The sequence below is a fragment of the Fopius arisanus genome, unplaced genomic scaffold (assembly GCF_000806365.1).
Source record: "Fopius arisanus strain USDA-PBARC FA_bdor unplaced genomic scaffold, ASM80636v1 scaffold00014, whole genome shotgun sequence".
NCBI classification, from domain to species: Eukaryota; Metazoa; Arthropoda; class Insecta; order Hymenoptera; family Braconidae; genus Fopius; species Fopius arisanus.
In genome coordinates, this window is record NW_011887753.1 from 290,051 (window position 1) to 313,475 (window position 23,425).

A 23,425-nucleotide genomic window follows, 5' to 3' on the forward strand; every position below is an offset into this window, starting at 1 on the left:
TCGCCAGAGGACTATCCTTTTTACACTCTACCTAGCTTCTAATACCCGCTGTATATTGTCGAGATTGTATCGTTGATTTTACAGCTGATACCGCACACGGGGTAATACATCATTTATTTATGGTGTTTTTATGGGCATTCTATCTGTTACTTGTGAATAAACTTTGCAGGGGGTTGAAGAAAATACAATAATCGGTGAGACTGAGGAATGGTGTCGATTGCGTCAGATCAGGATGAGACTCTCCACCTTCTCTGAATTTTGCCAAAAGTTTTCACTTTTCCTCAGATCTTCTCACCCTTCCCGGACTTCCCAAGCTTCAAAATCTTAGAAAAGATTTGTAATACAGTTTTAATTAAGCCGATTGTAAGGTGTAACTCGATTTTTTTTCACTTTTTTTCATTTCCACCCTAAAGTTCAAACGAGACGACGGGAAATCTCCCCCTGCATGACACCGCAAAATGAACCCCTCGTCATCTACACCTTGAACAGCGCCCCCCCTATCGTCATGACTTTGTAACTGTACCCTGGCCTCGGTAGAATCGTAAAATTGATAAGTGATAATGCTGATACGCTGATAGCATAACAAGTACGACGAACATGTCCTGTGTTAAAGCTGCACACGCAGAGCAACAGCGATGCATCGACACGCGACCCAAACGTTAAAAAAACGGGATTGCCTCTTACACGGTGGCTGTTTAAGGTTATAAAAAGCCGTCGGTGGGGCGCCATCATTCGGTTAAAATAATCATTACAAGAGTTGTGGAGGGGATGGGAGGGTTGCAGTGTACACAAATGCTTTTATCATGTTCGCATGAATGCATAAAATTCAACGGCAGGGACAGATAACAAAAAACACGAGAAAAAAAAAATTGTTGAAATGGGAAATAAGTGGAATGCTGGAGGATTATAATCCCGTTGTTCCTCTCGTGACAATGTACAACACCGGAATATATATATATATTTTTTTTTCCTATTTTTTCTATTTTTTAGCCCTTCCCCCTCGTCCCAGTGTCAAGGGATATCAATAATTTATTTTGCCTTTCCGCGCAAACGACTGGGAGAATAATCGAGGAGTGAAAAAAAAATGGATGAAATAGTACAGTGCTGTACAGTGCAGGGCCGCTTTAGTGTTGTAGACACCCTGGAAATCGATATTTCCCCAGTTGAATACAATGGAGGAGAGGAGAGTACCGACGATTTATCGGACTTTCTCGCCGATCCGGCCTCTAGGCTGCGTATATCGTTATATCATACCGATCGAAATTTTTTTTTTTTGCCCAAAGGTCCGAACATGTTAACCAGATTCAGGTTTTCTTGACGAGAATTAGTCAGAGCCTCAGAATAATTTCTGTGGAAGATACACAGAAGACTAGGGTGTCGGCATAATTTTTTATTCATCACTGCAGAAAGATCGTAATGCAAATGAAATGACCGGAGTACTTGCGTATTCCGGGAGGAAGACAAAAACCCTGGGCGTTACAGTTGGATGAATTTTTCGTCTCAGAGAATCGAGGGGAAACGATACATTTCCGGCGAAGGTGTTTAGTGAAATAACGTCGGGGTTCAATTATAATATGCAAAATCGAGGGATTAATGATGAGAGAATAGACGGGAAATGCCGAGCCCGTTGATTTTTCCGGTCCTCGTGCAAGTGAAAAAACGTTGATTTATTCAGACCATCGGTAGAGGAGGGAGATTTTTTTAATAATAACTCTTTTTTTGTTTAAACGAGTTAAATAGGGTGCATTGAACTGAAGCGGGTACGATCGATCTCACTTATTCAATTTGAATGACGTCCTCAAATCCCAACGCAGCCTCTATTCACGGTAATAAACGTAAGTTTCAATTAACGAGTGCCCATTGTACTGTGCTGTTACGTCGGGAGGAAGATCGAGGGCTGAGGGAGATGCGTTTGTCTGAGAACCTGTGGATGTTGTAACATCGGATAACAGGTGATGCGGAGACACCCGGCATCACGCATCAAGGAACTCGATTCTCTACCGATTCCACCCCTGTGTGCAGATCCCTTTTTCTACGTACACTTTTTTTCTCATTACTCATCAATATCGCATCGAGCTAATTGAATTTTCAATTATCTAGTCGACGAGTGCTTGATCGAGCGTCGCGCGCTTCCAGTTCGAATTTGCCGCCACCAGCGAACGAATCAATATGAACACATGGCGAGCATATTAACCAATCATGAATCGGGGGAACTTCATTCATGTATCCCAACTTTAGTGAATAGGATGAATAGGATAGAAAATTTTTTTCAAGATCTCAATAAAATTTTTTGAAATGTAAATCGTGAGGTTGAACGGTGAGATAAATAAAATGTGGGAAATAAGAGAATGGTGTATTTTTATAGGTGTGGGTAAAGGGGAATTGAATAAAGTTTCGGTGGGAAGACTACCAGGATTATATACCTGGACATTATAATGCATGTACAACAGAGACATAAGGTCGTTCGGCTGACGCTCGCAGAAGAGATACGAGGCGGTCCGGCATTTCTCCACGTCCGTTCCTTATCGGTTTCAGCATACCACCACGGATCTTGTTCAAACGTATATACTCCAACTGATGCCCCTTTCCTCCTCCCTCCCACCCTCTACCTCATCCCTCACCGCGGGTTCTGCTTCTGGTGGTTTTGTGTCCCTTTGGGGGCCGCACTTCACGTCGTATATATAAAGGATGAGGATAAGGTGAGGAGAGAAATTGTGAAAGCCAGAGAGAGATGGATAGAGGATGAGAGAAGACGTCCGGACGTTTATACCCTTTACTCTCTTACGTGAGCCCGGGCAAAAGAGGCGCACATTCCTAAGGCCTCGCGTGACGTTCCGGGAACGTCCGCCTTATTCGGCTCTCATGTACCAGTCGTGGTGACTTTTAATCAGTGGTGGAAAAATTTTCAAAATTACGGAGGAAGCCCTTTGATCCAGAAATTATTACGCAACTTTTTTTTTCCAAGGCTTATGAGATTTTTTTTTCCCAGCCACAGCGGCAAAATGGAAAAAACTTTTACACACGAGGCGACGTACGTCCCGACGTGGGGGAAAAAAATTTCTGAGTCAAGTTGGACTTGATTGTACCGGAAAAATCACTCACTGTTGAGATTTTCTCGAAATTTCAGTGAGGGTATCATCAACATTTTCATTCACATGGGATTGAATTTTATTTCGATTAAAACCGATGAAGAATTTGATTGTTTTTGCATTTAATTAATCGATCCTTCGCTAATTGAAATTAGAAACTCCCTGCTCTGTGAACCGGTGGCATTCGATCCCCGACAATCACCGCAGGAGTTCTCCGTCTTGACTGGAGATACCTGGGACATTGTCCGTGAGACAGTTTTATCGCTTGAGCTCGTTGTAATGTCCGCACAGGGATCGTTTCCCGGGTGATGTAGTAAGCCAGGACACATAAATACCGTAGACCCCCGTACGTACACACCTGAATGATACCAGCACAGTGAGGAACTCCCAGGTAAACTCCTCGGAACTACCGAATATGAATGGCCTTGGGTTGAACGATAAATCTGTATTACCCTGCGTTTACGTATGTACACTCGTGAGAGTACCTCGAGCAACAGAGACACGAGTATATGAAACGATGAATCAACGGCGGGACAAATCGCCCCTTAACGAAAATAAAATTATGTGACATTTCGGATTAATTGAAGAGACCGGTGAACCGGTTCACTCTACAAAAGCGAAAAATCCAACGGACGGAAAAGCGAAAAAACGGAAAAACGGTGGATTTGGGAAAAAAAAAATGAAGAAATCGTAGACGCGAGTAAAAACAAAGTCATTGCGTTGGTATTCCGTTGGGAGTAAGCCCAAGTATCCAAACTCGCTGTCTCACTCGGCAATTACTCAAGTTCAAAGTTTCAAACCCAGTGAAATACCTGTATCTAACTCACAGAGAGTTGAAAGTGTATCCTCGATCGTTGCATTGGTCCGAGCTTTCCGAGTTGATCTCATGGTATCCCTCCTACACCCCCTCACCACCCTCCTCATTCCTCACCCCCTTGATCCACGATGAGTTTTTCCAGCCCTCGGGATTCACTCTGCGCACTAACCCCTGGGACAAGTCTGGGGAATCGCTAGCCCGAGGGGGTTCAGAGTGAGTGCAGACGATATTACGACACACGGGAAAAATAAAATATTTATAGTTGTCGGGAGGAGTCCGATAGAATCGAGTGCACCAAAGAGACTACCCCCTTGCTAACACCCAGGGAAAAAAAAAACAACCCATTCATATAAATGCAGACTTCACTTATATTTACCCAGCGTCAAAAATATCGACAATTCCAGGGGATACGGCATCTGGAGGGATTTACCGAGAGGTGGGCAAAAACGAGGCGGAGATGGAGAAACAGTTCATCCCTGTGTGCAAAAAAAAAAAAATAAGCAACGAGAGCTCATGAAGTTGAGTTTCAGGGGATAAGAAAGTTTTTCCGATCTCTAATTCATTCTTGGTGAACTTCTCGGGCTGGAAGTAAAAGGGGTTGGTAACTCTGGGAAAACTACTGAGGTCGTGGTTATACGAGGCACGATCGAGTTAAAAAGGATCTTTCGGGAATATGATAAAAGAAACGGAAGATTGTGTCGGCTGATCTCTGTGGGGCATCCGAAAAAAAAATAACTTGTGAATCAGATGGAAAAATCAGTCTGAATGGAGGCAGCCTGAATTCGACTTGATTAGGATCAAATTTTTGACTTGATTCGAGTGAATTGAATGAAATTTTTTGAAAAATATATCGATGGACTCGTGATTCAGACCGGGTGCCGGCGCACTCCGGCGTGCGCCGTTTTCTCCATCGTTTTTTCATCCTCACCGAATGCCAGTCGCATCAGATAATATTTAAATTAATGATGAGCATTTATAATAGCATTTTGTTATACAGAAAACATATTTGGATCATTGTGGAGTCATGGGCGGGGGCTTATGAATTCCAAGAGCGGTATTGTGGCCCACTCATCTCCATAACGGGTTTCTCCCTTTTTTTTTCACAATCCTCTTCGTCTCTGGGGCTTTTTTGCTCAATTCTCCCACTCTCCCTTTTCTCGGCTCTTTTTTTATTCTGCATCCTGGCTGAATACCGCCTACCGACGGTCCTTTGGCTACTGCACTGCGAGAACCTCAGGCCCAGGGCTCTCGTTTCCCTTTGTGACCGGTTAAACTCGACTCGATCCGATTCCCGATTGTTTTCATTCCTCCTTAAATTGCCCAAATGAATCCGCCTCGTTGCTCTTGTGGTACCAATATCGGCTCCTGGTTTTATCGGTGAGTGGTTCACTCGGTGAACGGCGATATTAATCGTTCATGCCGAAATAGAGAGATCTTATCGTAAAGGGCTCCGAGGGCCTCCACAAAGTCGAGATGTCGTACCCCGAAATGGCGTCAGTCAAAAAGTTCAAAAAGAAGATTAATTGCTCCGATTTATCAAAAAATAACTCATATTTAGTAACGGAATGAAGAAACTAGTTAACTATCGTGCAACATTTTTAGTTATCAATGATTTATCTTGGAGACTGATGATTTATCTGGGAATTGAATAATCTCCAGGAATTATCTGTGAAAAATAGATGTTGGAGGAATTTAGAGATTGAAGAATGGATGTTTATTTTTTTTTTTCGTCTAGAAATCTCGGACCACGGAGGTGAGGAAATAAAAAATGAAGTTTTTACCTAGGAAATTCGAGAAGGGGATCAGACCTGAGATTCCCATGGCGATAAAGTTGGACAAATAAAATTGATGCGTCCGTTACAGTCTGACGCCTCCGGGAAACACTGAACGAATGCAACACGTTGAAATATTTCAAGACGTCGAGTGTTCGTTTATGAATGTTCATTGCCAATATTATTTTTTGATTGTTGAGGGAGTTCGGAACTGATTTACCTCCGGCGGAGGGAAATCAGGACAAAATTAATGTTGTCTACATTGGAAATACTGATGGCGGTTGCGGCCTGAGGGGAATGAGAGGACTCGTGAGAGAACTGGGGCTTGCTAAGTAAGCTTGAGCGTATGATTAATAAATTATTATACACCCGAGACGTTAATTACTTGCGGAGCCGTCACGAGATTGATACACGGAGGGCGATGCGCGTTTACCCAGTGCATACATCGGGACGGCGTACACTCCGGAAGGCGGAAGAAATTTCTAATTACACATGATGGGGATTTTTTAAAAATGGAGTATAAGTGACGTCTAAAAACTTGTAATCGATAAAATCGATTCATCCGATCTTGACTCCTAATCAACAGCGACAGGATAAATTGAACCGATCGAGAATAGGGACTGAGTTAATCGAGAATTATTGGAAAACGATTCAATTAAACCGCAGAATATCAATAACAATCACCCACAAAAACCCGATTTCTAACCCCCAAGCGTCACACACACTTTTGAGCGATGAATAAAATAGAGGGGTGAAAAAAAAAAAATCTGATGTGTATTGCTTAACCTTAAAAATCCCCGGAGGCTCGTAAAACCAGTGGCTTTTACGACGCAACTTCCAAAGGCTCAACTGAAATTGACATTTTTCCAGGAGCTCATGTATTCTCCAGAGTGCAAATTTAGTCAAATATTGGAGTGCATAATTTGTTACTCTGTGTCAACCGAAATATGAGAGCAATTCAGGGAAAATCTCTGTTTCAGTGGCGTGTAAATTTAATCACGCAAGTTTTTCACCGTAGAAATAATAAAAAAGTGGAGATATTGAGAAGCAACTCGGGAATTTTATAGCCACCATTAAAGCAACCCCGTTGAACCCCACCCACGGAGGAATCGATATTACACGAAACATAATCATAAAATGCAGCAAAGTTTTGGGTGGGCCATTTGGATTATACGAAAGGAGGTGGAAATTGTCGAGAGGGTTACGGTAATGGTGAGTCTCCAGATTCTACTTTCCTCAACGTTTTAGCTACAATAACCCACACACGTGGGGGGGGAAAGAGATCGGATTATCCACCCGCACAACCCGTTAACTCCCATTGGGTACACTTTATATAGTTTATCGTTGGAGCGTTAAGTAGCCAGGGCGAAAACCCGAGTGGATAAAATTAGCCAGTGAATTGACTTCTCTCAGTGCCTTGGGCGATGCTAGGCGCCAAGAGGATCGTTCATCTTGCTTATGGACCAGGTCATACATGATTCAGTGATGGCGTATCATAACTCACTCACCCGCGCTCTCAAAACCCCCGGGGTTAAAAAAAAACGTCATCAAAGATAACAAAATAACAAAAATCAAAGACGTACGGCAGCTGAAACTAAACATAAATTCAGCAACATTTTAGCCGCTTGGAGATTTACTCTCATCGAATTTCCCTGACTCGCTTGTTACATTTCCAACGGAAGTGGACATTTTTATGACTTTTTTCTTTTTCGGTGCGAATTAAATTTTCAGGAATTGAGAATTATTGAATATTTGAATTATTAATTATTATTTAAAGTGTAGGGTATAGTAAAATATTGGAAAATTGATGGAGAAAACTCATTTTGCGCAAAACTTTTTCCCTCGAATTCCCCACTCATCCAACGAGAACTTTCACGATTTTTTTGCTTCGCCAATCAAATTAAGTATCACTCTCCCAAAATTTCTCGATCAACTATCCATGAAATTTTTTTTCTGTCATGCACCAGAGGAAGAGTTCATGATTCAGTTCCCAATTTTCCCAAAATTTCCCAGAGACTTTCCTCTCCATGTACCACGAATGGCCGGGATGGTGTAAAAATCGACTGGCAATGCATATTGAAATTCAAAGAGGTAGGAAACCACTCGGATTTCATCCAGTAGAACTCCCATAAATCGAAACCCTCGGACCATTCCGTTGACCTCCTGCATCATCACGAAAACGTACAGTTGAATACTATCGCGGATGAGGTACGTAGCAAAAAACGAGAAATAATGGGACGAGGTGGTGGAAAGGAGGAGGAGGAGAAAAAAAAAGCGCGAAAATGGCAGGGAGGGATACGATAACCGAGTCATCCAGGTCAAAAGAGCTGGCGAATGGGTTTGTGTTCCTTTCGTTATGCCATCACGTTTTCTCCTGGTCTTTTATCTTTTACCACTCCCTTCAACTCACATACGCAAACATCACGCACACGAGTCACTACTGATTTTCCCGGGGAAAAGTTGGCACTGATCCTCTCGCCCAGTATCTCAAAACAATTTTATTCTCTTTCCGGTCTGTCTCATTGCGCCGCATTAACACGCGGAACCGCGTCGACGAGCCGTGAGATCTTTCTCAATTTTCACCCCAGCAATTTACCATCGCCAGACATCACGCATCCCCACGTCAAATTGTCCATATTATTTTGTCAGAACCCCAAGAGGACGTCTTCATTGCTCCCAAAATATTCGGCCAGATCGTCCGATAGCAAGTGGCGCCACACCACCGCCGAATTTTTTTAAAATTTTTACCGGAAAAAAAATCTGAATTAAATTTACAGAAAAATATTATTAATTTACGGCAAATTATTCTCGGCGGAACACACTTATCTGAACTCTTATATTTTAAATTCTTAATTTTTTGAATATTTATATTTTACATGTCAAATGATAACACCCCATACGCGGAGCGCGCTATACGCTGGTCCGATTAAATTTCCCCTCATTACGACTATTAAATATTAGATTTAATTGAATTTTCAATAGGTAGAGAATGCTGAATAATTGGTTGAATTTTCATTGCCGGATTTCACTGAATATTCAAGGCGGCAAATGATATGTCAGTAATCAAGACTGATGAATTGTTAATTAAATACATTCTCCTATTGAATTTTCCGGATTATTCCGTCAGTGCCAAATAGAGTGGCTGAATAGCTCCAACATTCTATCTATAGCATCGATCTAATCCATTGAATGAATGAAATTCACTGACGATTAAAAAAAAAAATTCAAACACCTGCGCCAAAATTTCGAGTATAACATTCACGGTTTTATTGTTGACCATCAAAGTCTAATCCGCAGTGGCTCGTAATCCCCGTCTAATCACCGGTATATAGTTATCGTTTGTTGAGAAAAGGGGAGCGCATGGGTGTCATAAAAAGTGGGATCATTAAAGCAATCGTTTTACTCCCCGACGATTAGTCGTAATTCGAGTCAAGTAGCCAAATAGTCTGGAATTCTCGTTGATTGAGGCAAAATGGCTGACAAGTGGCGGTACAGGCGTTGGCATCTTTCATTGCCATTTTATCTTTCCCCTTATCTTGTTCAATCTTGTTGCCATCGTCGTACACGACAAGCGCACTCTCTCCGCATTAATTATTATCACTGACAAAGACAGTCGCTGAGAGTCATTGCACCGGTGTCAACATTTTATTGTAGCCCATTGACAATTATTATTCACATACGTCGATTCATTTGACCGAATAATAGCATCCATCACTTGTCCCAACGGTCCAAAGTACGCCACTCGATATTCATTTTCGTTCTTCCCAGGATCGGCGTCATGCGCTGGTACATGTCCACTCCTTTCATCATTCTGAATCGGGGACAAAGGGGATTACGACATCAGCGGTGGGGACACAAGTGGGCAGTGGATTGAAGTTGTCCATGGGTTATTGTTCAGATGGAACGGTAAGAGGATGATGTCAACGAATCAATGCATGAATGTGTGTCACAGTGATTCGATGGAAAGGGGCTGTAGTTCAATGCGTTCAATCGATCCATCAGTATTTTCCAATGTAGCTAGCACACGAGTCTGTTTCATTCCAAAAGACAAGACACTTGATGTGTCGAACAATACGTGCTCGGAGCGTGAGAGAAAATATTTTGGATGAGATTTGATGATGGTAATAACAGCTGTGAAGATGTTTGAGGTCTTCCTGGAAGAGCAGCGGTCAAACCAATGCTCCAGATAGTGCTGTGGCACGGTGGTTCAACTTATTTACGCTGTTTAAAGTGAGCAGCCGTTCCATTATACGATCTAGCAAGGCACAAGCCAACACACTCAATGCTGTATCATGCACGTGAATACTTTGAGCGGTCGAAGATTGCCGGCTCACACGGATATAATGGCGCGTCTTCTACACAGTGGAGGAGAGAAAAAAAAAGGAGGGGTATGAGGAAATCCACTGTGGGTCTACCCGAAGATCATTGCCTTGGTTTCTATGGCGTATAGTCGTGGCAAAAGACCGGAGAAGAGTCGCCAGAGTCCGGTGGAGCAGAGCAAACCTGGAGAGAAGCTATCATTGCATCTCCTCATTACCATAACTTGTTTCTGAGGATTTTCTGTCCCACTCTGCTCCACTTTGACTCAACTCCTGGTATCTTCCAGGGTTTTGCCATACCCCCTCTGACTACCCTAAAACCGTGTATCATTCTTCTGATATACATTCAGCCAACCAATGGCTCCGTGGACTGTCATAAGAAGCCACCAAGGTCTTTGCATCTTTCTCACATTCAATTTTTATTCTCAATCCACGGACTAAAAAGCCCCAGGTGAATTTATCGCTCCAGTTTGACACTGGATTTTAATAATGCAAGCGAGTTTATTTTTCAACGACAAATTAACCTGGCATTTCTCGGTTGAATGGCTGTTGCAAATTGTTGGCTATATCTGATCGCCTCCTAATGATCAGTTCGTGGAGATTTGAAGATGTGCAGATTTAAAATTCAAAATCTACTTGAAACCAGTTTGAAAGCCCACGGTGAGTAGTTTCCCGATGACCAACTGCATTAAGTTGGAGTTCATGTGGTTCTGAAGGTGCAATGACTTGGGGTTTTGCGGGATTTATGGGATCCTGAGGAAGCCACTGGCGTTCTCGTGGTTAAATGAGGAAATTCACCAGGCAAATAATCAAGTCCACCTGGAAAATTGGAACACCAACCGACGAAATAGATGAATGGTTGGGATCTGCCATTGTGAAGGGGGTTACATCTATTTGTCTATCGATTCCACCTCTCCGATGCTTTCTTTATCCCCAGTGTTATTTGTTTTTTTTTCTTCTTCTCGAACCCTTCAAGGTTCTCTCATTTTTTTTTCTCGTGACTTCCACTCGGTGCCAAGGCACGAGGATCGTCGGACGGGAGATTCGTGGGCTCGATAGCGAATCCCCGTGGAAACTTGTACATTTTTGCTATACACCAGCCCAACCCGAAAAAAAAAACGAGGGAGTTTTGCGAGTTGAAGCCACATCCCGAGTTTCCTCACCCCAACACATTCGGCTAGTTCTTTTTTTTCTCTATTTCGTTCTGCTCTTTGTTTTTCCCGGGGTGTGCAAGGTGCTTTACCAAGTACTTTAGGAGCATTGACGCCGTGGATGAGAGTGACGAGGGTATAAGAGAGGGAAAAATACGAGTGGAAAAAACGTGGAGAAAGTGGTTGGGTTGAGGATGCGGGTTGGAGTGGCTTGGTGAAGAGGGTAGTGACCGTGGAGATCAGGGGAGGAAGGGAGAAATCGGAGGAGGCCAAATGGGGGGAGGATAAAACTCTAGGCTGAGCTAGCAGAGTCTTTACACCAGTGGTACATCGAGGTATAGAATACCGAAAAATAATTCATGATTACATCAAGAATCTACAGTCCCAGAAAAAAAAACTAAAACATCTTGAAAAATTCGGGAATCAATTTCTCAATTCCTGACGATTTCCATTTTTATCAATTTCTATTTACTTTCACAGGACAATTGAATAGTCCATATAATATTTTTTTAATATGGATGCGAGAAATGTGAGTTTTTTTCCTAAAAAAAAATCGCGACTTTGAGATCCCCTTGCAACCGACAATTCACCGAGTGAACAAGTCCCTTGAACATCCATCAGTAGCGATTCTGCGGCATAAAAGGATCCTCTCATGGTGAGGGGCATCCCCCAACGAATGTCCACCCAGCGAAGGTCCTCCAGATGGTCTAGTCCTTCAAGAAAGAGGATGGCAAAAGCCACCGTCTACTCAAGGGAACTCCACATCCTAAAGCTGGGTCGTTAAAAGCTGGCAGATTTGATCCTTTGCGTCTCTCCGCATTTCCAACCGCTCCACGAGCACAACCACTTCCCTCAAAACCATACTTTGCCAACCCTTTACACTCCCCACCCACGCATCCCTCACAACTTGACTCTCGGTGTAGTTTTTTCAACGAAAAATTATTATTTTTTTTTTCCAGCCCTCTCAGTGCTTTCATGAACCCTCCGTACTCAACTGCGACTGCACGTTCACCACAATTTTCTACCTGAGCGAATGGTACCTCCGCGTGTTTTTCTTGTCACTTGTGCGGTATAGAAATGTATGGAATGCCGGGTGAACTCTCGCTCCTTTTTCCCTCACTCTATCGTCTATACCCTGATTTCCAAGATCTTTTTTTTTTTCTCTTCACCATCGCTCAGGTGATCCTCGACTCTTCATGAAGACTCCGGAGTTGGAGATCTACCTTTCAGGAAATAATAAATTCACTTTCGGTGCAAGCTTGTTTCCGCGGGAAATGGAATTTTGCGAGTGAAGCACACGGGATGAAGATGAAAAACGATAAAACCCGGAGAAAATGTGGATCGATCGGTATTGAGAGGTGTATAAAAGTGGAATCCATGCCGGAACAAGTCATTCGAGTTTTTTATTCCTCCCCTTTCCTCTCCTTTCCACCCAATGTCTCCCAGATCTTGGAGTGCACCGTTGAGTGCAGTTTCCAACGTTGAAGATAGCAATCGTTAAATCGTTTCAAGTCATCTCCCAATCTGTGGTTGTATCTGTGACTTCTCCAGTGGTTTTTCTCTCTATAAACTGGTGGAGGCCATCCGCTATCGCTCAATTTCACCGAGCAAACCAGCGCCATTAATTTTATCATTTTTTTCTCGAGTTTTCCATTAGTTATTCCCTACCATTCATTAATTCACTCATTAATAATCAACAGACATCACATCCCGCTGTCCAACTACAAGGCTATGGTGATTCAGTGAAATATTAACCGAATTCCCTCTATCAGCGGTCAAAAGTAACGGTAGAAATGGCCTCAGCCCTTTCGTTGATTTGCGAGAGGTGTGAAATATACGGGGGGCAGGGTTGAGGGTGATCTGTTGGCTTATCAGTTTCGCACGATAACAGAAAACGAAATAGCAGTGGGATGATGCACGTGACAACCGGACAAAGATACGGGGATGACACACGTCCATGCTGATACAGTCATTCCAAAACTGCTGTACCTCATCTACAATTCCCCTTTCAGTTTGGCCAATTTTACGATTCAAATCAGACATTATCCACCTCGATAAATTTCCAAACCCTCGCGACGGTAACCAAATGGGGGAAAGAGAGAAAAAAAAATATTTTTCAGAGAGCAGAAACGGGCCACTTTGGGTTTCCAATGAAAATTATATACTCCTAGGTGTACCCACAGGAAAGCCTCCAGCTATCCAATGCACAATGGAATAGTCCGGGGAACCAGTATCACCTCTTGCTGACGGCGATTGTACGATTAAATATCGATTTTCATTAAAACTAAACGAGCCTCTCTCGCCCATGCGACATCGTTCAAATTAATTTGCGCACACAGGAATACCGTTGCCCTCACCAAGCAATTTTTTTTTTCACTCTGCAATTCTTTTTTCATCAGAGTCCAGCAGTGCGCGCGAATTGTTTTACTTTCCCCATGGCAACCCGAGTTAACGCGAGCATATCGAGTACGTGATATCATCAAAGGAGGGAAAATTTCGACGATGCGACAATGACACCATGTTGATCTTCCACCTGCGGTTTATCGTTCAAAAGAAATTGTTTTTTTTTACAATGAGAATGTAAACACCTGAAGTCACTCGATTTTTAACGAGCATTCCAATTTTTTCCTACACTGAGAAAAATTTATTTTCCATTGCAAAAAGTTTCCCCGAAAAATATTCATAAAATGAGGTCTCAAAGGGTAATTTTTCTCAGGGCGTAATCACTCCGCGAAATGCTTGTGGCAGCATTACCAATGAATTTGATACGTGAGTGGTCGTGTGGTCCTGGGGGAGCACTTTTTTCTAACCACAAGTATGAGAGTTTGGACAGTATCAGAACCCCTGATCGAGACCGCAGTGGTCAGCTGGGGGGGAAAAAGCCCTAATATCGATCTATATTCAGAGAATGGGTTGTGATCCATCATTCATCCCTAGTTCCCATCGGAACAATACTCTCCTTTGTGCCACCGATGCTTTTTTTTTTGACTCAACTCCTTATTTTATTGTTTCCGAAGATTGGTTTCCCCGGTGCATGTAGCACACCGGCTATATGGCTCGAGACGAGTAATGCAATCCACCGGGGTCTCTCCACCGCTATTCTAACACGTCCCAAGATGTAAACTATATTGGCATACCGGTTTATGATAACATAAAAGAGCAATGGCGTAAGGATGGAGGAGTATGGTACAACTTGATTCCACCATGCTCTAGCTCCAGCAAAATTTTAATAGTTGTGCTACTTGTTGGATGTCAAAGAAAATCTTCAACGTCTCGTCTTCAGTCCCCCGATGGACTGGTGACTTCCATCGAATAAAAATCACAATCGATTGTCAAATAAAAACCGACAGTCCACTCAGTCGTCGGGGTAATTAATTCGAGGGAAAATTTTTTGAATTTTGTACCTCGAATTAAATTGAAATTTCCTCATTGAGAATTTTCTCCGTGGAAGAGGGTTGAAATAAAAGAAAAAAAATTCCTCGGCGTCCATGTGCTGCATTTAATTTTCCTCTTCCATTACTTTTCACGCTGGTCTGGCAAAAAGTGGCCGAGAAAAAATGAAGATGAAAAAACACTCGACTCTCGAAAGCTCTCCGAAAGAACTTTCCACGGAGCACTTATTCTTCCCGGGAGAGTAGCATAAATCAGGGGAATAATCACGAAGATTGAGTCTGATATTTATCGGATTGAAATGGTCCTCTGATGATCTCGATCGGTGCGTTAACGGTGGAATGATTAATACGAGTGAAAAATGGGGGTTGGAAAAAATATGGCGATCGGTCATTTAATTTCGCGGGTCCAACAAAATTCACCGGTAAATTTCCAGTGACATTTGTCCCAATGAAATTCAGTGTACCTTGGCCCCCGAAATTCCATGGCCCCATTTCCGCTGTACGGGATGATAAAAAACTGCACCACCAGTGGGTTGGAAAAGACAAAGAGATACGCCCAGGCAAAACGGCAAAACCTGGCGAAAGTTCAACAGGATACGATTAAAAAAAATAACCAAATACAGAGAAATAAATGAAAGAAAAGTGGAATCGGTGTTCTTGCGTTAAAAATTCACGGTATGTTGAAATGGTATGCAGGCATCTGCCTGGTTTATTCGCAAAAAGGTGAGTCCGCAGAAGAATAATCGCCACCGTAAAATAATTAATCTCCCCCTAAAAGCTCAGTTCTCGTTCTCAGCATGAAAAACAAGTTAAAAACACTTAAAATTGTTTCAAGAAATGAAAATTGAAGGCCCCACGATGATTGTTACACGTGTCTTGATGGCACAAGAAACTGTTTCTCAGGTGGAATATATCCAGGAGTGAGCCTCTGAGATGATGACTCCACTTGGTTATTTTATTCTTTGTACCAACCACCGGGGGTATTTCCATGTTGTGGAGTTGAAACACATGAGTTTATGCATAAACGGGAGATAGATGAGCCCCAACCTGAAGCAATCTAACCAACGTGAGTTCCAATTACTCTCACTTCCGTGGTTTACACAAATGGCAAAGTTTACGCATGGGAATTTACATCACCAGTGGGATTAGCTGGTATTTTCCTCTCGGAAAATCCTCGAGGATTTTGAAGGTAGCTAATTACATTGTGGCCAGGAGATTCATTTCTGATTTCAGAACATGACGGGTAATGAACAATTTTCATTCTCTGGCAAAATATTACGGAATTATTCCACCGTTATCACCCATTAAATTACGAAATCTCCTCGTTTCCTCAATTTTTTCTATTTCAGAGAGAATTTCTATAATTGAACTCTGTGAAGAAAATTTCAATAAATTTTCGACAGTGTAGTCCGATAAGTGATTTATAAGTTTGAAGAAAACAGCTCGAGAGGAAAATTCTGATTTCGAAATTTGAGGAGTAATTTTTTAATTGTTTACAGGAAGAGTAATTTCGATATTTTTCACAACAACCCACGTTGGTTCGGTCATGTCTCTGGAGGTGTGCCTCTGGTTCTCGTTAAGACTGGTTATATGTTAATGGGAATCAGCGGGGCCGCACGTGATACATATTGTAACATAACTGGCCAGTGTGTAGCCAGCAAATGCCCATTGAATGGCCCCATAGAATATCACATCGCATACATCTTCACCGTTGACTTTATTACAACCGGAGGAAGAGTCGGGCTGGATGAATTTTCCAATGAGATCGGCCATTCCCATGTCATTCCATAACACGCTCTATCTAGCAGTCACTAGCCGTTCAATCTTTAAACTCATTGGAGTATCGATCACTTCCGGCTGCGACAAGAAGTTGCAAGTAATCGCGCTACATTTGTAATGGTAGAGTGTCAAAGTTGGGGATGTACGAGGTTTAAGTACCATGTTGGGACATAAATTTTACGATCTCGACACCTGGGATGGAGAGAAAAAAAAAAAAACCACTGGTGTCGCCGGAAGTGAAGGCGCACCCCAAAATAAAGAAAAGATTTATCTCAATGAGACTTCGATCCAAATGAATTCTCAATCAATATCAAACAAACATCTATCTCCTCTCCAGGGAATTCCGTTGAGATGGATAATGAATTCGTTTTAAATAAAGATTTCTCGAATTTAAGTCAGAATTTTTTCTGGGTCGAGCTCTGATTATCCCCTGATTAGCATCGGTCCCTCGAGCTAGATGTTGTGCACTTGGTGACTGATGCTCGTCAGGAGGAAAGAGCGAGGATAAGAGGAGCCAGAGGAAACTCCGAAGATGTAGTGTATGAGAGGCCAGAAGAGAGCAATGCTGCACACTGTTGCCACTGCCACTGCGGCATGCATTATGGAACGGGCGTGCAGCGATTCTGCTGGAAAAATTGTGGACACGCGAGATGAACGCGATCTCCAGTCTTACTACCAACGTTACGACCTACTCGCCCTTCTTTTTTTCCCTTTTTTTTTTCATTTATTCCCGCCAGTGTACTCCTAACCTAGCACTTGATAGTAAGCCCCAGCCTCTCGAGTTTCCAACGACAGCCAGACGACTGGAGAAATATGATCAAAGAAAAAAGGATAGATGCAGAGAGAGAGGGAGAGAAAAAGGACAATGCTGGGGATTGCGTCTCTCCAGAGTCTCCACTGAGTGTGGTTTTCAATTTTGTTATAAGAAAATTCAGATATTCCGGGGATATTCCCTCGCTACGGATACCTTTATTTCTACTGCAGTGAATCCAACTTCAGTGGCAAATCCAATCGATCAGCGCTTGCATTTATAAAGGGGAAGATGAAGAATGTTTTATGGACAAATCTGAGATTGGTTTTGATGCAACAAAGAATTCAGGGCTGTGGAGTGAGGATTTATACGGGGATTATGATGAAGCGAGTGTCGTGGATATAATAAAAAAAAAGTTTGAGGTAATCACAGGGCGCTGGGAGATCTCAATCGGTGGATCGAGATTGATAACTATTCGATTCACTGATCGAAACTCGACACCCGCTACTTAGCGTAACCCAAGTACTATCATTACGCGGTTTTTTTTGTTTTCGACCGGTTGGCATTACGATATTCGTCGACGGTAGCCGCTGGTGTCTTCGAAATTTCGGGCGCGATTAATTACTCGGGGTTAATTGATTGAAAAAATTGAATTTTCGATTATTCCATTAGATAAATCTTCGTGGAGGGGTTTGTCCCCTCGTGGGTCAAGTGCTCTATCGTTCAAGGGGCAATTGAATATTTGCGATTGCTCGTGTGTGGCCAAAACTCGCCTGACATTTTGTCACGTATTTTGAACAAGTACTCACCTGAAGATGAACCTGGCCGTTGTTATCCACCCAACCGATGACCATGTCAGCACCGACATGCCTGTCGTCCCTCGTGAAGCCAAGACCCACGTACCCCTGGGTCTTAACTTGCACCTCGAATACAATGTCTCTGTCTCCTGGTGTCCAGAGTACCAGGAAGTTGTTGTCCAACACAGCGCTATTCTTCCACTCGAGGGACGTGACAACGTTCACAAGAGGTAGAAGGGCCAAAATGAGACGGTATCCCACAAAGGCATTCATTTTGCTCGTTGGCTTTTATGTTACACACTCAGCATCTGCAACAGAGAAACATTGGATTTAATAAAATTACATTTTCGGTGGGGTAGGGAGTGAAAAATCAAGTGGAGTCACGTGCGAGGGAATCTCATTTGCGAGAGTCACCTTTCCTTTTTGCTCATTGTACGTAGTTGTTCTTTCTGGGGGAGGAGGGAGGGTAATGAACCCGTTTGGGTAATTTTTGATGCTACATGAAGAGATGAGAGTGGAACGAATGAGATTTGGACTCTTGCTCATTATAACGTGGATTGATTTAAATAATGGAGAAATGTTAAGTAAATGTGTACCGTCTGGAGATAAATTTTTAGTGGAAAATTCCCGGATGCTCTTGTCCTCGAAAGAGAACGATTGAACGATAAAATAAATATATTTTCCATCCCTGAATAAGTGATCAGCTTGAAGATGATAACCTCGCGTGCTACGGGATATAATATCCCCGGCAATCTTTTAGCATGTACCAAGGGTAACGAGAGTATCCGGCAATCTGGGTAGCAATCGATTCAATTAACAGTAATGGCGGTGTAATGCTGGAAGAGGCAGAGATAGTGGCAGAGGGTATTTTGATTCATTGAGGGGTTGAGTTGAGGACCGTTGGACCGCGATTTCAGAGGCGTCAACTTGAAAATCAGAGGGGAAACCCGGGGATTTGAAACGCGTGATAAAGAGAGGAGGTGCATGGTTCGGGGAAGATCAAACGTTCCAGAGACACCAAAGATGGCGTCGATTGACGGTATGAGGATGAGAGGGCTTGATTTGCGGAGTGTCAAATCCACTCGATTGCCCTCCAAATAGCATTCTCAACAGACTGATGGAATTCCAATTGTTCTCCCTCAATTTTCCTTGACCGTCTCTTATGACCCAATTTTTCTCCCCCCGAAATTACAGCAATCTCTGTTAATGATTCAATTAAAGTCAAAGTCCAAAGTGCACAGTCTGCGAGTGAGGTGCTTTTTTTTTTCAAGGCATTAAGTTGAAATGGAAAAATAATCAGTGTGAAAATCTGGAGGTTCGACTGGTGGACGAGTGTGGAGGGACTTGTGTGAGGGAAAACGTGATGATCAGAAATGTCGAATCAAATCCGTAGATCGGTGTGAGAAGTTCGCGCTTCCCTTGACTGAGCGTAGGATTTAGAAAAGGGGTCGTTAGTAGATGACGTGACAACGTGGAAGACGACGCCAGTCTTCCAACGAGACACTGGCCACGTCAATTAGGGACAAAGACTCTTACCCCGTGAAAACGAAGGAGACTTATATCCCTCTTCGGCTCAAACGTTTTTATCCTCCCCTCCCGCCAGTTCTTCTATTTCCAGTAAAGTTTTGCTGGCATTCGAAAATGGACGTGGCAAGAACGCTGAGAGAAAGAGGTTAACGAACAAATATCACTGGGCACTCGAGGATTGACGCTAATCGGCACAGTTATCCATCAGTTTGAACGACTATCTGTCGAATTGAAGGTGAAAAACGAGGGATAGAAATGAGGTTCACTTGTTGAGAAGTTCACCGGGACCAATTAACAATCCAGACATTGTGGATTGGCGTGGCACAATTCCGAATGTCTCCTTGACTCCCTCACCATCGGGTACACCTTGATTGGCCGACGTAATGGACAGCTGATGAGCTACTCAACAAAAGATTAATGAGTTTTGAGCTTTTGTTGCTTAACTATTGCATTATCAATCTCACTGGGCTGTTTGTACGTCAAGTTTCTCGGTGAGTCTTAACTTTTATTATAGAATATTTTCCAAGCCTCAATCCGCTTTTCAGTCCAATTCAAAATGTTCACTGGGCGCTTCGCCAGCTCCACCGTCAAGTCTCGACGACCCAGTTTTGTGGTTTTACCCTCTCGGTATTCTGGAATGACCGGCTGTACAATTTCCAGTCTTCTACCTCTCGTTCTTCCACATTTTGCCCGTATACCAAGCGTTACCTATCGCGGTATTCATAACCCCAACGAGCACCAAATTGATACAATAAAAATCGATGAAAAATTTTATCGAGAATAATTCATAATTCAAGTAGAAGATCGATATGATTCAGGTATAACTCCAAAAAGCTCAGCCGTTGAATGCCCCAGATTCGATACTGAAATCACATCGAACTACTCGAATGAAAACTCCTTCTCTTTGGCTCCGGATGAAATTCCAAGTCTCTCTGGGGCAACTCAATATTGAACCGCGAAAAGATGTACACGAAGCGTAATGTAGCGTCTTGCTTTTGGTCAGAGTTGTGAGAAAGATAAACTCGCAAAGTTAAAAGTGACTTTTTCCCCGACGAAGAAGAGAGTGAAAATGCACAGCGGATCGAGAGACCCAGTGAGAAGATAAAAAGAAGGGACGAGTTATCAGAAAGAATACCGGGGGTTGATTCGACTGGAGAGGGTGAGATGGGAAAATATTCAAAAAAATAGCCTCGGCGACGGGGTAAAAAGAAATAAATAGAGGCGTTTGGTGGAAGTGAGGTAGGAGCCAAGCTTCGCACCGTTTGGTTAAATTTATTCGTTCACGGGCTCTCGCTCTACTGAAGTCGTTATTTATGATTAATTTCCATTTTACGGACAGTGGTTGAAATATAGCGAATACATTGCGATAAATTTATTCCCCACCCTCTCCTCCACTCACTTACCGAAGTGTATGCGGTGCAGCAATGAAAAATCATATGTCCCCAGTATAAAAGCCGAGATAATAAGACAACAAAATTATTTATCACCAGTCGTTAAAATGCTTTTTCCAGTTGAGTTACAAACCGCTGCTATGCCTAATTATCTCTCAATGAAACATCACATGATGCTGGGAAGAAGTAAAATTAGAGCATAATGAAGGCATCTATGCGGGAGTTGCCTGGGATTCAACTACTCCGCTTTTATCGGATATGCATAATAGGTTATTTAGCTGTGCTATTCGTGGGGTAATTCAAACTATTATCTGTGCAAGCCACTGCATACTGCGTATAGTTTAAACTGTGCAGATGTGCAACCGCAGTGGATCTCCCGCAGTCTACTCAAAAACTTTTTTCTCACAGACTCGTTTCAAGTCTCTTCCTTCAAAAGCTCTTTCATGATGCGGCACACGGCATTTTCAATCGACGACCAAGTGCTGAATCAAGTAGTAGAAATGAATTGATAAGAAACCCCAAGTGTACTTCATATTTTATGATAAATGCTGTAATTACTTCCACATACGATCCTCCAATACAACACCCAAGGCGATAACTCAAATTTATCATTTTGTATAATTTCATTATTTTTGTTTTTTCTATCAAATTAAATTTAATCGAAGTTACTTCATGAAATTCAAGATGACGATCTCTCCACCGTATGAAACAAAAATTCAAACCGACAGATAGAGAAGAGAACGGCGCGAGCCAAAATGCCATTTCCCCTCTAAAAATGAGTTGTACCCGGCCATTCTTCACTCTCACACCGCGAAAATAAGTGTCCCCGTTTCCGGGGGGTTTCGCTGTCATCCCCCTCCACCGATTTCAACCCCATACATTACACGTACAGTCAGGATGTTGAATTACGGAGATATCTTCAAGGAAGGGGGATGACCAGGGGACATTGAGCAACGGTCGCATATAATTAAGGCGGTCTTTTGGACACGCCCCCACCTCTCCCGAATGACCCATTACGCACATCACGTACTGAGGGAGAGGAAGGGGCAGGGGGGGCTCGAGGGAGAAGGACATGGGATTCCCCCTGTGGTAATCAAAATGGCGTCGTTAAAAAGAGCCACCGGATTGGCCCAAGTCACTCAACCGAATTACCCCGACACTTATTTACCCATTTTTTTTTCATGTGCATGGGTTAATGAAAGGAATAAAAAAAAAGAGGCCTAGGACACGAGAAAATTCTCCATGTTTGTGCCAAGAGTTTTGAAAGAACGAGGGGAGATCGAGAGAGATGAAAGACACCTGCGGGAACGGAAGCAGAACGAGTTGAGCACGCACCCGTGAAGAGAAACGAGAAGGCCATCTGGATTGAACGTTGGTAACCGAGTTAGTCAAGTTATACTGGATACCAGAAAATACGTACAATCACTCGTATCCATCGGTTTAGTGTGCGAGAGAATTATCAGCAACGGTTTCAAACGGAAATCATTACAGAGGAACACCATGAGAACAAGACGCACAAGAACCTGTCCCCCCTCTATTGTTTGATAACGTCAATTGCATCATTAATCTGTGCTGTAACGACAATTATGAATACCGGGTGATCCCGAAAAGGAAAAGCTCCCCGAGAAATCTGATTAAAGTAATCTAGAGATGTTTTTTTCTACTCCTGACTGCACACCATTCCGCAGTCTGAAGGTAAATTAATGGATTGTCTGCACTGCGTGGTGCCCCTCCTTCTTCCCCACCAGCAATGAAACATGGAGAGTAAAAAAAAAAGAAAGAACCATCCACGGGGGTAGAATAATTCTTTTAATCCTTTAATGAACGTCAGAACGCTGGAAAACTCGAGGCGGAAATGAAGGACGTAACCCAGTTCTTTTCAAAATTAGTTGATTGAGATGAACCAACCAGTTTTTATTCACTATTAATACATCCAGCATCCACCACTGGAAACTGAATAGTTTGTGTTACTCATGTACATTTGCACGCAGGAAACAAGTTTCCCTGGGGTTTGGTACAACCGGCAACAAGCACGAACGAGAAACTTTCGTAATTATCAATTAGCGGTCTCGGTGTGATCGTTTGGACACTCCCACTCCCGATGTTGCTTAGGGGGGATAGCTGAGGTTCAAAGTGAAACAGCTCTCCTCAGTCAACACACATGGACACTCCAGGGGTATGGGATATCTAGGAACCGCTACTGACATTAGCTTAATTGGAACAGCTAGCTCTAAGGTAACAGCTATGATGTACCAGATTGCTGAGCCACTGCTATCATAACCCCGGACACTGAGACTTCTCGTGTGTCACACCGATTCTGAATCAAACAAATGGTAATTGATGTTAGAAGACATCCCTCGGATATGAGACAAACGGAAATGTAACTCAACGTGTACACACGGCTTGTTGGGTTTAAACCTTTGGGCCATGGTATCGTCATGCAACCATTGCACGTACTGTAAACACAACTCAGCGATGCTTTCACTGTCACAGCTAATTGCACCAGTTCTATGAACTATCGTACTAACATCCGTAACAAGTCTTCGGGGATTGAGGAACTGGTGAACGTGATTCAGTCGATGAATCGAGAATTATTGGGATAGAAGTGGAAAGTGGTTCACTGGGTGAAGGATTTCCGGT

General features: G+C 42.8%; 1 protein-coding gene across 1 annotated transcript in view; it reads right to left on the reverse strand.

The window, feature by feature from the left end:
* Nucleotides 1–23,425, reverse strand: part of olf413 (DBH like monooxygenase olf413) — a 95,244-nt gene that overhangs the window by 25,304 nt on the left and 46,515 nt on the right. Inside the window, exon 2 of the mRNA XM_011299273.1 lies at nt 17,880–18,175. Within this exon, the coding sequence (XP_011297575.1) occupies nt 17,880–18,140 (261 nt within the window). The 5' untranslated portion in view covers nt 18,141–18,175. The remainder of the gene's footprint in view (nt 1–17,879; nt 18,176–23,425) is intronic.